Here is a 14160-nt window from a genome sequence, read left to right as displayed (position 1 = left end):
GAATGCGAACCACACCAAATGAAAAAAAAGTCCACTTTTGGTCAGGGCCAAAGGACTTTCCTGGTGTAAATATACTTTTAATGTGAAGAGGAAGGAAAATTAGGCATGGATTTCGAAATAGTTTTTCCAAACAAAAATCTGAGAAAACGTTCTATCATTGCCATGTCTTCAGCTCCATCCACCTTCCCATCAACTCTGATCAGCTTCCCTGATCAATGGAGAGAAATGAACTGATCAGAGAATTTAGACAGGATTAAGTAATATGTAAATCATGATGATGAAAATTAAATTAATTGTCACACAGCATCAAAATGTTTGAATCTTATTAACATGTTCATCATTCTGATTTGCTTCTTGTTAAGCCTAATGACCAGCGACACTGGTCATTTTCCTACTTCACCTGTTTGATATTAATGTGGACACTCACCTGACAGCAATTTACTGTGATTGCCTTCTTGTATAAAGAGGTTTGATTTTGCAAAACAAAGCGGAGAAAAATAGGTGGCGAAAACCCAACTGGACAGAGGAGCATAGCCAGCTGTTGGCACAGCTGGTACAGTATTGAAAAGTAGATTTGGTCCTGGGATCACAGTGCGAACAAAGAAGTCAAGGCAATTTTATTTGGGAAAAAGTACTTTGCAGTGACAGAAAAAGATTAAAAAGTATATTGCAGTGGCATGATAAAGGAAAGTGAAAAAGTAAAATAAAGTACAGAAAAGTTGGACTACAGACTAAAATGAATGAATTTAAATTTGTTGGGGCTGAATGAGCCTCCTGTCGGAAAATCTTATTTTAACCCATTCATTGATGCAGTCCTTGACTTGGAAACACATTGCTGAGCAAATCAGCGTGTTGTTCCCTCTGCTTTAACACACCAGCCTGGAATGTGAGAAGCTTTGGTACCTGCTTCAGGAGCTAGAGAGGAGATTGCAGCACAGAAGTGAGCTTCTTCACAGACGGGTGGATGTTGCAGACGACCATTTTGGGTAGTGACATCATCATGTAAAATACAGCAAATACTTATTCACCTCATTTACATATTTCTTATGTAAATGTTTGTATTTATGTATTTACATTTTCTTCAACTATTTCCAATTTCTTCCTAATGGTTAATTTTGAAAACATTTTAGTCTAAATAATATTTAAATACTTCTGTGCTATATTGTTTGTACATCTTTTCACTATTTATTCATGTTTCAATGATTTATTTATTTTTCTTTACTAGAGGTGCATTTTTAACCTGTCCTGCTGAAACTATTTATTTTCCTCCTAGGGGGATGATAAACTTTATCTTATCTCTTTATTATTGATTGTTATAGAGGTTTATGCGCTCATTTACTCGACTGTTTAGGGGGTGGATCCCTGCACGATCGAGCCGGTAGAGTCTTATTATTTCACCGTTGTTCAACGTACTGAGAATATCTATCTTCTTAAAATGACGTCAGTAGGAGCTACATTTGTCTTAGGAATACGCGCCCTGACCTATGAAGAGCACAAGATTTTGCTACCTGAGCTCTGGATCTCTACAGCTCCTTCAGAGTTACTATGGGCCTCTTGGCTGCTTCTCTGATTAATGCTCTCTTAATGGTCCCTTATGCTTGCCATTTTCGGTTGATGTGATTGAACAGTGTTCTGTGAGATTTAAGTTTATAACTTAATTCTGTTTTAAACTTCATCACATCTTTGCCCTGTCGTGTGTTCTTGGTCCTCATGCTGTTGTTTTACATTTTATTTGTAAAAAAAAACCAAAAAAAAAACCATGTTTCCTGTCACATAAAATCCCAATAAATAGAAGTTTGCGGTTGTAACAGGACAAAACGTCAAGCTGCTGTAGGCCAATGAATAAGGAGTGTAGTTGCTGGGTGCATGGAGTTTGTGCTTTTTGTGACGTTGTGTCGTTTTTGTTATACGGTCTGTTCAACCAAGAGTTTTATTAGCACAATTCCTTGCTTACATATTCTTCAGTCCACGTGTTGAGTCTGTGATGTTGTTTCAGAACCGCACTGTAGCTACTCCCAGCCACGGGGTGTGGGACATGAGGGGGAAGCAGTTCCACACTGGGGTGGAGATAAAGATGTGGGCCATAGCTTGCTTCGCCACACAAAGACAGTGCCGGGAAGAAATTCTCAAGTAAGGCCGTTTCTTCAGTGCTATTTCCAAGGAAGAAATGTCACTTTCCAAATAAACACTGTTTGTTTAATCTTTGTTATACTAGTTAATAATAGTTACATTTAATGTTTAAAGCACTGAAGAACTAGTGTTGTATTTATCAATGAATTGACAATAATGCAAGGATTGAAACATGAATGACTATCATCTAGACTTCTCCCCACTAAAAGCCTCATATTGCATTTTTGAGACATTTTTCTATCTATATGACTAAAAAAGGCCACAAGTGACCTATTTTACAATGAAGTTAAGAGTAGATATCGCCTTTCTTCTGAGCTAGATGACAGACATTTTCAAGATGCATGTTACTCAGCTATTTGTGATCCTTCAAACCTGCTTGCAGGGGTTTCACAGACCAGCTACGTAAAATCTCCAAGGATGCAGGGATGCCCATCCAAGGCCAGCCGTGCTTCTGTAAATACGCCCAAGGGGCGGACAGCGTGGAGCCGATGTTCAGACACCTGAAGAACACCTACGCTGGGCTGCAGCTCATCATTGTCATACTGCCTGGAAAGACTCCGGTCTATGGTGAGAAAACTACTAAAATACACACATTTTTGTTCAAATGAGTATCGGGTGCAAAAAGTAAGTGCAGCTGCAGGACTGATGACTGCAATTTACTGGAACTTCTGACAATTACTCAACACTCCACCTTATATTTCTCCACCTAATATTATAGCCCCCCATAAACTTGTATTTAGTCAATAGCCATCATTAACTAGTTTTCAACTTAGAAAAGTACATTTTTAGAAAACTTTCTTTGACAATTGATGAACTTGCATTTTAATTTCAGCTGCTAATAAACATGGAAGCTATGAAATCTTTGGTTGTTAGACAGCAAAAGACTGGAGACTGTGATGGAGGTTGAAACAATAAATCAGATTAATTGATTATTGAAATAATTGTCAACTAATTCATTAATCAAATCATCGTTAACTGGAGTATAAAGACTAAAACATGACATTTGCTGAAAGAACAACCCACTTAAAGCAATAATTAGGCAAAAATTGCACAAAAAGTGTATATATTTTACATTTAGGATGGAAAAACCTTCTTAGTTTGTAAATATGCACTATCCAGAACTCCTCAAGTGGCGTAGCTTTAGCTTTACCTAATACAAATCTTGTAAAAAATATCCTATTAAGCACCTGTTCTTATCCGATCATTAATTGATTAATCGCAAAAATAGTCGACAGATTAATCAAGTAGCAAAATAATTGTTAGATGCAGCCCTACTTTCCAGTAGAATAACAACCCTAAACATACAACTGGACATACAGTGGAATGCTTTAGAGCATTGAATGGCCTAATCAAAGTCCAGACCTTACCTGTGGCAAGACTTGGAAATTTGTGTTCAGACCCTCGCCGTCCAGTATAACTGGTCTTGGTCTATTTTTCACACTGTTCCATATCTTTAAAGAGTATTTCTTAGTTGTTTTTTTTCTTAAATCATCTAAAGCTGAGGTGAAGCGAGTGGGAGACACCCTTCTGGGCATGGCAACCCAGTGCGTTCAGGTGAAGAATGTAGTGAAGACATCACCTCAGACCCTCTCCAACCTCTGCCTTAAGATCAATGTGAAGCTGGGAGGCATAAACAACATCCTGGTACCTCACCAACGGTCGGTCCTGACATTTCTTCTTACTGTTTGTTTCACAGTTTAAAACGATCAACCTGGTCATCAAGAGCTTTGTAACTGATGTCTATTTTTTTTTTATTTTTTTTTATTCGTGATCTTCAGACCATCAGTGTTTCAACAGCCAGTTATCTTCTTGGGGGCAGATGTTACACATCCGCCGGCCGGAGATGGGAAGAAGCCTTCAATCGCAGCGGTTAGTTTCATGTCTAATTGCCCATTTGCTTGTTTGTTCCTCCTGCGCTCTCTTTCCTTTTGTGATTCATCATCATTACTTCTTCCTTAATTTTCTCTCTCAGGTGGTTGGCAGTATGGACGCCCACCCCAGCAGATACTGTGCCACTGTGCGCGTCCAGAGGCCCAGGCAGGAGGTCATCCAGGATCTGGCCTCCATGGTGCGGGAGCTGCTCATCCAGTTCTACAAGTCGACCCGCTACAAGCCAACCAGGATCATTTTCTACAGGGACGGGGTTTCAGAAGGCCAGTTCAGACAGGTGAGCTCCCACTGATGAACTTATTTCAAACTGTATACCTTTTAATCTTATTCAGGAGAATTACAAAACACAAATTAACAAACAAGAAACGGTTTGTCGACACCATTAGAAGCCTTGGGTCATCTGGTAAAGCCTGAATCCGATTTTCCGGGTTAGTTTTGGCCTTTAAGACTGCTGATTATAAGCAACAACACTTTTAAACTGAAATGTACACTATGTTTGTTAGCTGATTTTTAATTTTATTTTAATCCGATTGTTTATTTAGAAATACTTGAAGCGTGGAACATGATGATCATAGCTGTTTTTGGCACAAATAAATTTTCAGGCTGTGAGGTGCCTCTGGAAGCTGGATCTACCTAAAGAAAAAACAAATGTAGGAGAACTTCCTAATGCTAACAGTGTTCAGATTATGGCAACTTCAGTTGATTTACCAGACGTTTGCATTTTTAAATGTTCAGTACTGATGACATCGCTGCCTTACGTGGTGGTAGCAGCTGCTAGTTGTGCTTTGGTGAACACAGCCTTGGGTTTTGCTTATTCTTGGCTTGCCTCTAATATTTTTGGCTGTTTGCGTAAGAGTAAAATACAAGTGTGTAATTTTTCCTCCACCACGTCATTAAGAAGGATTACTGTTGTTCATCAGGTGCTGTACTATGAGCTGCTGGCCATCCGGGAGGCCTGTATCAGCCTGGAGAAGGAGTACCAGCCAGGCATCACTTACATCGTCGTGCAAAAACGCCACCATACCCGCCTCTTCTGCGCCGACCGCAATGAGAGAGTAAGTTCCAACTTGAACAAAAAAAAGAAGTAGGATAGTTCTGCCCATTAAAGGTAGTACTTCATCATTAGTAACTCCTTTTATTCATTTGCCCATGCAGCAGCAGTGAAAGAGTGAGAACCATTGTGCCGTCTGATCATCTTATTCTTGATAAAGGTTTATTCTGGAAAAGACAGTTTCTGTAGAATAGAAATAAAAGAGTAGCTCCATATGTTTGGTGTTGGTTCATGTGGAAACAAACCTCATCCTCGCTGGTGCTTAATGCTTTTCAACCATTAGGAGGTAATTCTGGTTTATGCTGTCGACTGGATTGTTAACCCTCCTGACCTAATTGCGTTCGATTAAAGCATTAGGGTCCCCACCAATAGCTCTGGAGTGGTACTCAAGGCCTCCTGACTAAAACCAAGCCAGTTAATAACCTTATTTTCTCCAGACTCTCATACAGAGCATGAGGCTCTCAGGGGCACAGGGATTTTAATTGGTTGTTTTTGATGTCTGCCTTTGATGCTCCATGAACGATTTCTGTTTTTACCTTTAACTATTTGAAAAACTTCAATGCATTGAGTGCCTTTGTGTTGTTTTTTTTTAATGGGGTTTTTTCTGAATAGTAAAAAAAAACAACTGAAAATCATTAAAAACTTTTAGGTTGGACGCAGTGGAAACATTCCTGCTGGTACTACTGTGGACACAGACATCACGCATCCCTACGAGTTTGACTTTTACCTCTGCAGTCACGCTGGAATCCAGGTCAGTACACTTTGAGTTTTTACATATGTTTAGTTCATATATTTTGAATAAGTTCAATCATTTTCTCTCATAAAAATGTGTCCAGAGGCGGTTGTTTGAACCTTTTTGAACTGTTTTAAAGATTTGAAAATGTTGCTAAAATAGCTTAATTATCCTGTTTTGTACAACTCTAAACAAATGATTTGACATGCAAGGATGTGTAACTTGCTTTTAATACTTTTAAGTATCAGAAGTGATCCTGTGCCTTCTGCAGATGCACATGTTGCAGATTTATGTCTCTCTGTCAGTGTAAACTGACTTAGTCTATCTCTTAGTATTTGTTTACCAATAAATGACCAAGAATTATTTCATTTAGTAAGTTTTTTTTGGGTGTCCATCAAGGCTGATTCCTGCCAACCAGTCAAAAGCTAGTAATTATACAGCTCTACCATTTAATTGTCCCCTCTCAGGGCACCAGCCGGCCCTCCCACTACCATGTACTGTGGGATGACAATTGTTTTACTGCTGACGAATTCCAGCTGCTCACCTACCAGTTGTGCCACACCTACGTGCGTTGTACCCGCTCGGTCTCCATCCCCGCCCCCGCCTACTATGCCCACCTGGTCGCCTTTCGTGCCCGCTACCATTTGGTGGACAAAGAGCATGACAGGTGAGGAGAGCAAACGACCTTGTCTTTTGTTTTGGTTTGTTAGTTATTCATTTCAAAATATAGAAAAATAAAGTTTTATAACATACAGTGATAAACTTCAAGGTTTATTTGGTGATTATGGCTTAAAGCCAAGGAAAACCCAAAATTAAAACCAAACTGATGACTGTAAAATACAGTTTTATGTGATTAGAATGTTCTATAGTTATATTCATACAGTCCTGTTTGCCGTCAACCACAAGCGGTTTCTTCTTCTCTCCTCAGTGCCGAAGGCAGCCATGTGTCTGGTCAGAGTAACGGTCGAGACCCGCAGGCGCTGGCCAAAGCTGTTCAGATTCACCACGACACCTTGAGGACCATGTACTTCGCCTAAGCAAAACAACATCCCTCCCCAACCACGATCACACAGACACAAAAGCAACCATGCACGCCTGGCTCGCCAGTCAAGGAGTCCTCATAGGTGCATGCCCAACCCCCCCCCAGCCCCACATGGCGAGTCAATGCGGACCTGACACTGTGCAGAGGAGAGAAGGGAGGAGGGAGGGGAGGAGGCACCCCTACACTGGACTGAGGATGCAAACGCTGCTTTAAAGACAAACAAAACAGAAACTCAGCACTATTATGCAATATTAAACCAGCCAACTAGTTTATTCCCACTCTATTCAGGCCCCCTCTTCAGTGCCCCTCCAATCTTTTCTTCCCCATTCAACTCCCTTTCTTGTAACCTTGTGGGTGTTTTTTATTTTTGTTTCTTTTTACTTTTCCCCTCCTTTGGCCCGGACCTTCTTCATTTGGCTCATCCTGCACCATTTCCAGTACCTCAAGTCAGTTTGAGCAGCAGCACTTTTACATTCTTTCAGTTTTACTGTAGTTTGTCGAAACTCCCCGAGGTTTAAAAAAAGCGAGAAGCGTCTGGATTATTTGGAGTGTATTTCTACGGACCACAGGTCCTTCACATTACCACTTTTCCTACTTTCACTTCTGCCTAGTGTTACTTTTTATGAAGACAAATGTTTGTTAGAGCACACTGCCATCTGTTGGCGTTGAGGTATAAATGCCCTCTAAAAGTCACAATGAGAAGTTGTCTTGGAACATTTTAGATGATTTTTGATTTATAGTTATGGTCAGTTGCCAGGTTTTCAACTGCGGCAGTTTTTATTGGCTGTCGTAAAAGAAATGCTGAAGTGCATTCATATATGGAGTATCTCTAAGTATAACACTGTTTTTAATCCAGTCATTTCTTCTGCGTAATGCGGGAAACTGTTTTATCCTTTTTAATTAGTTATATGAGTTTTATTCTTATTCTTAGCGTGCATGCATGCATTTTCCTCAGTGCTTTATCTTGAATTTCCCTCCCTGTTCGAGATGGATAATTTGAGATTGTGACAATGGTTTCCTTTAGTGCAATAATCAGTTGAACGAAGGGAAGAGGATTTTAGGGGATTTAAATGACTCATGGTTTAATATTTCAACGAAAAGTTCACTCACTTCAGAGGCACTTCTTTTTCCGCTCCTCTGAGATAAAGGAGCAGTGCATTTTTTGTTATTTGTTTTTGGTCGCCTTCCCCGTTGCTGTTTAGCAAAAGTGGTGCATCTGCAGTTTAGATGATTATTGTGTTTCTACTTGCACGGAAGGAGTTTATGCACCCCTGTACCTTCAGTGTGATCATTGATTTTAAAACTTCTGATCATGACTTTGCTAGTGAGGTTGTCTCCAAGCTTCTAGGCAAACAGCAGCAAGGTGGAGCATAAAGGCCATAAAAAAGAAGTATTTAAGTGCCTGGCAGAAACGTTTAGTTGTCAAAAGCTGTAGGAATCTCATTTCAATCAGTTAGTGATCATAAAGCATATTTCAACAAGCGGAAACTTCCACCTGACACCTGTCATTCTTCTTAACGGCCTTTTGACTTGTCTATACATCTCAATTAAAACGACTTTAGATCAAAATATCTATTCCTTTTCTGCCTGTATGGCCGTCACAGCTGTTGGCTGTGCTTTAGAGTTTTTTTTTTTGTTTTTTTTTACTTAATATTCAAAAGACATTAATCCAGCTGCTATGGTGGGTTTTTAAAATAGTGGACTGGATTGATGGGCATGGAGTAAAGACCTTCAGGACATTATTCCTGCGGTTGAAGTCGGAAGACCTCAGCAAGGTGTAAGTCCTGCCCATTTAACTGGCCCTGAATAGGAAATGGCCTCAAAACAGAGCAGAGGAGTTATGTGGGTTATTAACATTTGCAGCTGAAGTACAGCTATTTGGTGACTGAAGACTTGTTCATGCATCAGATGTGCCTTATTGGTGCAAGTAACGTCTCTGTCGCAGACCAAACGGAGATGGCTCATGGCTGCATCCTTGTGTACTCACGCATCCAAAGCCACGACGTTGCTGGGACTTTTCCCCATATTTTAAATGTGTAGTTTGTCGGCTTTCTCTGTTGATGCCTCATGAAGAAACCTTAACCCTCTGTGCTTGTGCTCATGATTCCAACGTGCTGTGAAGGCACATTTTCCTGGAAGTGTTTACCTACAGAACGCTCCCCACATTGCTCCTCTTCTCTGTTGAAGACCTGAAGCTTGTTCGGGACATGTTTTTAAAAAGTTATCTGCACTAAAGAAGCATGTGTTCCTAAACGAACACAGGCATGGTGCTACTCTAAGAGTTTGAATCTGAGCCTCTGTGAACGAGACTCTAAATAAGCAGGTTTGGGTAAGAGAACCTCAGAATGAAAGGACAGGAAAAGGTGCTTTTGATGTGATTGGTGCAAAGAGTAGATTTAACAATTTTGGGTTAGATTAGCATCGATTTTAGGGGTTGGAGAACTTGTGAACGGTACAATGGCAGACGTTCCTTAGAACAGTGAGGTATAATGTAGGATCCTGCCTCCACTGTCGCAGCCTTGCAGTCTGGAGGCCAGTGTGTTTGAGCCTTCATTATTTCACCAGTATCTTTTTAAAAAGCCAGAATATGAAATATATTTGTACATTTTAAATTATGTAATGCACACCACTTATTTTTGCTAACAGAAAAGATGTAGTCTAATTATTAATCTTGGTAATTAATGTATCATTAGAAAAGTTTAAAAAGATATAACAAAGTTTAGTTATTGCAACTGACTGTTGAATCGTTCCTGTGTCAGTGAATAGACGTACAGTACATGTGGTGGGGTTGTTGGACCTAGTGACGTGTGTGTGGACTGTTATTGGTAAGGATGTGGACTTCAGCCACCGCTTTCTTTGATGTTTGGATAAAAAAAAGCTTGCAAGATGCTTAATGTTCTTCTAATTTTTGTTCTCACAGCTGGAAACTTAAATGAGATGATGTTGGCATGCCCTGCACACCTTTTGTTTTAGGACAATAATGTCTGTAGTTGATATTTTGCGCTTGATACTTATGAATGTGCTGATAACTGCTCCTTGAGAGAGCTGGGCGAAATGGGAAGGTTTTTGTGATCCATTTCAAATCCACACGATCAAAAAATAACTTGACAATTGGGTAAAAGTTCTCAGTTGCTTTGAGTTAAATCCTCAAGGGATTTGCATCGCACTGCAGCTCCTGTTCCACAAACTGGCCTCGAGCCCCTTCCATGAGCACACAAATCCAGAGTGTCGGCCTCCCGGTAAATCAGTGTGACAAAGCCTGTAATCTCATTTTTACACCTTTTAGGAAAAGGTTCTCCCCCTGTGCCGAAGGACCACATGCAGTGGCCACACTATCTCATTCAAACTCCCCACGTGGCACGTGAAAGGTTGAAACCGGAGGACAACTTGGTGGGATTTCTGGAGCTTTCAGGTCTGCGTGTTTTTGGATGGATTTTTAAAACGATCAGTGAGAACTTTAGGTGGCAGGTTATGTTGGAGGTTGAACAAAAGGAGGTGGGATTGTATCTCTGCAGTCGAGAACATGTTTACATAGTGGATGTGTTTGCTTGTCTTGAATTTTAAATGCCATTATCTGCTCTTTGCAAGTATTAGCTAGTTATCATAGACAAGAGCAATTCAGCTCTGAAGAAAACATTCATTTGGATCTTTGGTTTTGAGAAACTTTCCCTTTTTTAAAATGTGATTCGATTGGAAATAATTAATGCGCAGAACTAAAGAGTATAGATCAAATTCTCTTAGATTTCTGTGCAGAAGTCAGTTTTTTTCCATCTTTTATTTCTATTGTAGAAGTAGCTACATTTAACCTTTTTTTTTTTTCTTTTTAGTAATTGATGATTTTCAGTTGTTTTTTTTTTTTTTGTTGCTCTGCTTGTTTCAGGAAGGTGGCAAAGGAGTGAGAAGATGTCCACAGAAAGTGCCTTTCCTCTCGATGGTGCTGTTATGTGATAATGTAAAACTTAACCAATAAAATGAAAATGTCCTCAGCGGTGGCCACATTATGAACACTCTGTGTTGGAGATTCAATGTACCGAGACCGTGAGTCTGAATAGAATAGGAGAATATATAATGCCAAGTAGATTTTTCTGATGGAGCGCAGGCTTCTAGAACATCCAGTGTCTTGGACCAATGGCTCGTGGGACAGTCGAATGTGGTTCTGGGTCGGTTTGCGGGATCGAGCATGGGTGGTGCCGGGGTCGTTTTTTTGTTTTTTTTATGCTTTTATTGCGTAACACCCACCAATCACAAGTGATGAACTTAGCACAGCACTTTAGAGACTGCCATTTTCCCTCAGACACAAGGCCAAGAGGTTTTAGTCCCTGTTCCTCAAACCCGTGCGTTACCAAACGATGCAGCCGGTTATTTAAAGTGTGCCTCGTGCTCTCGTGGCTCTGTTTGGCTCGGTTGAGTCTGCCTTTCTCTCTTGTGTCCGTGTCCTCTCCGAAACTGCCACTCGGCGCGTTGCTATAACCACAGCTGTATGGGCATCAAAACGTGGTTTGTTGGGCATAAAATGTTAAAGCAAGTGAAGGAAAAGTTTTTTTGTTTTTTTTTTTACACTAATTTTGCATGACAAAACATCTTCTCAACTGGGTTCTGTCTGACTGAAGAAAGCAAGATGGAAAAAGATCTTAATGTGTTTAAAGACGCAGGAAGATATAGTCAAGTGTCCTTTTAACTAACAGTACATATGGAGTAAAATGGCAGGTCCAGTGTCAGTATTGAGATTTTCCACTTGATGCCCGGCCCTAGTAGCAGCAGCCTGTGGCATTTTTTCATCTCGATTCACCGCCCTGCCTGTGTTTCTCGTCTCTGATGGAAGGAATGCGTGCCTAGCACTATCCTCGTCTCAAGCCGCTACGGCGTCGACTGAAAACTGAGGACCGTCTACATAGTTTTATTCTGGGGGGAGGGAACAGGAGGGGGAGGGTTAATGCTTTCTATTACGAGAAATCTCAAAACACTGCACCTCATTTACCTTGGTATGCTGCATATGTTATACTACATGTAAGAAAACTGCAAATGGCTTTTATAACGACATATAATGCTTGAGTAATGCCTGATTGCGATATTCTTATACGGTAACTATTTTAGTGTCAGAATAGTTATAACTGTAAAAGTACAAACAAAAAAAAAGAAACAATATTCTGTTTTGTCTTAACGGTTATCTAATTTTAAAAAAAGATTGTTCTTGAGCCGACTTTTGTTGTCCTATTTAAATGTTCTTTCTATATATATATATATATATATATATATATATATATATATATATATATATATATATATATATATAAATAATATGAAATATATATGCGGAATATTTTATGGTGTATTTATTGAGAGCGCGTTGAAGCGGCTGGAGTCTCCGCATCGTTTTTGCAGTTTGGGGTGGGGGTGGGGGGGTGGAGCTAAGAGGAAGAGGTGCTTTTTTTAATTTAAGCCCCTCCCTCTTGATGTTGATGCCTTATTTTGTTAAACAAGCACAACAATATGTCAGGGGGTTCGAGGTTAAGATTTGCCTTGTTACAGCCGTGGGTCGGACTCGCTCCTCTTCTAGTCATGCCTCCGATTTGACTTGGTTTTTTTTTACCAGCTAAGAGGGCGATTCCCCCCCTCCCCCACCTATAGCTCATCTTTGACGAATGGAACCATTTCCGAACCACACTGACCGGAGTGTCAAAAAGCTGACTTTTTTCATCCCAAGCTGCTAATTGGTACGTTAGCCTTGTAAAATTCCCCGAGCCAGTACAGGACAAGTGGACTGGGGGGAAGAGAGGAAAGATATCTGAAAGGCAATTTTTTGGGGGTCATGTTGAAATTGTTTCTTTGTTTTTCAAGTAGGCTTAGCTTCTTTTCTCTTAAAATTGTTTCCTTTCTGGTGCCAGAATATTTTACAGCAACAACAGATCTCATTCCACAAGAGAAGACATGCCTCAGCCTTAGATGTGTTTTTACTGTCGTCAGAAATCTGCATGACCTTGCAAAGCCTTTCCCTTGGCAGCCTACCAAGCAAACTAGCCTGGGTACTTGATCTGTCCTGACTTCCAAACTGGTGTCCTGATCTCTGCTCACTTCGCACAGAAACCACTAACATGTTGTTTTTTGGAGAACTCTGAATTGTGAGCTTTTTAAATATTGCTAATGTCAGAGCTGAAATCAAGTCTGGGTCAAACGGCATTCAGAAACCCTTCTTAGCATTTGTTTCCACCTGATGTTCAGTGCTCTGTGCTTCAGGATAATTATATAATCATTTCATTTCATACATATTCTAATTCAATTTTTTTTTTACAAGTCCCATTATTGTCACTGATGGCAAATCCAAAGAACAGTATTTTCAGATACAGTTTGACCTTGGCCTTATAAAACCACGAGGTTCTCCCAGCCTACTGGATTATAGAGACCTGTGCCTGTACTATAAACCAAGGATGAATTGTTTTCCTTTTTTTAATTCATTGTTCCTGAGTCTGAAGGAAAATCAGAGACATGGACCTTTTTCAGGTTTTGTCAGACATGTTCCAAAGCAAATAGGCCATTTTTGTCCTTTTAAACTAAATAATGTTTGGTCTAATAAATGTTTACCAGAATGTTTACTCCCTCAACCCACACCTTACCAATGTTTTTTTTCTTTTCTTTTTTGCATTCCAGCAAATTTCAAACCAAATATTGCAGAAGAGATTAGGCTCCTGATGCCGTTTACTTTGTACACACTTAATAGTTTGATGAAAGATGAATAACAGTGGTCAAGGATTTAAATCACTTTGTGTACTCTGATTGCTTGAGTATCCTTTTTTGTCTTCACTGTAGCAAACTGAAGATCCTGGGCTCTGATACTTCTGAATGAGGCACCAGCAAACAGACATACATGTTGAGCAGTCACAGAAAAAGAACGATCCATGTCTCAGTATTTCGCAAAGGCTCTGTTGTACCAACAGCTCTATTCCTTTAAGTTTTAAATGTCTTTCTTTTGTAACCCTCATATAGTTTGTTGTCCTTTTTAGTGTTGCTTTGCTTCAGTTTGAAGTGTATCTTTGACTAATTCTTGCAATAAAATGCTTTGCTTTACTTTGTCTGTTTTTTTTAAGATGTTTTTTTGGACTGTAGTGATATTTATTGAAGTAATTAAGAATGAAAATGCTAAGTAATGTCGCTAAACAAGTTTAAATATTAATTTATGTGGGTTGTTTGCTGTATTAGTAATGTATATCAGAAAAGCATAGATGCTTCAGAAAAGCACAAATAAAATCACTAAATCATATAAATACATAGACTGCATGTAACATGGTTAGAGGATGACCCAGGTTTAAATTCCAGTGA

At 39.7% G+C, this 14160-nt stretch overlaps 1 protein-coding gene across 2 annotated transcripts in view; it reads left to right on the top strand.

The window, feature by feature from the left end:
- The window catches only part of LOC124865922 (protein argonaute-3), a 37025-nt gene extending 23117 nt beyond the window's left edge, over positions 1 to 13908 (top strand). Inside the window, exons 11-19 of one of the 2 annotated variants that reach the window (XM_047361442.1) lie at positions 1997 to 2130; positions 2513 to 2697; positions 3629 to 3788; positions 3909 to 3999; positions 4103 to 4297; positions 4941 to 5075; positions 5721 to 5822; positions 6272 to 6471; positions 6733 to 13908. In XM_047361442.1, the coding sequence (XP_047217398.1) occupies positions 1997 to 2130; positions 2513 to 2697; positions 3629 to 3788; positions 3909 to 3999; positions 4103 to 4297; positions 4941 to 5075; positions 5721 to 5822; positions 6272 to 6471; positions 6733 to 6841 (1311 nt within the window). In that variant the 3' untranslated portion in view covers positions 6842 to 13908. Of the gene's footprint in view, positions 1 to 1996; positions 2131 to 2512; positions 2698 to 3628; positions 3789 to 3908; positions 4000 to 4102; positions 4298 to 4940; positions 5076 to 5720; positions 5823 to 6271; positions 6476 to 6732 lie in introns of those variants that run through there. The other variant, XM_047361440.1, reaches the window with a different exon arrangement.
- The last annotated feature ends 252 nt before the right edge of the window (positions 13909 to 14160 follow it).

Source organism: Girardinichthys multiradiatus, chromosome 3, assembly GCF_021462225.1.
Source record: "Girardinichthys multiradiatus isolate DD_20200921_A chromosome 3, DD_fGirMul_XY1, whole genome shotgun sequence".
In the NCBI taxonomy this organism is placed as follows: domain Eukaryota; kingdom Metazoa; phylum Chordata; class Actinopteri; order Cyprinodontiformes; family Goodeidae; genus Girardinichthys; species Girardinichthys multiradiatus.
This window is presented reverse-complemented; position numbering and strand designations above follow the sequence as displayed.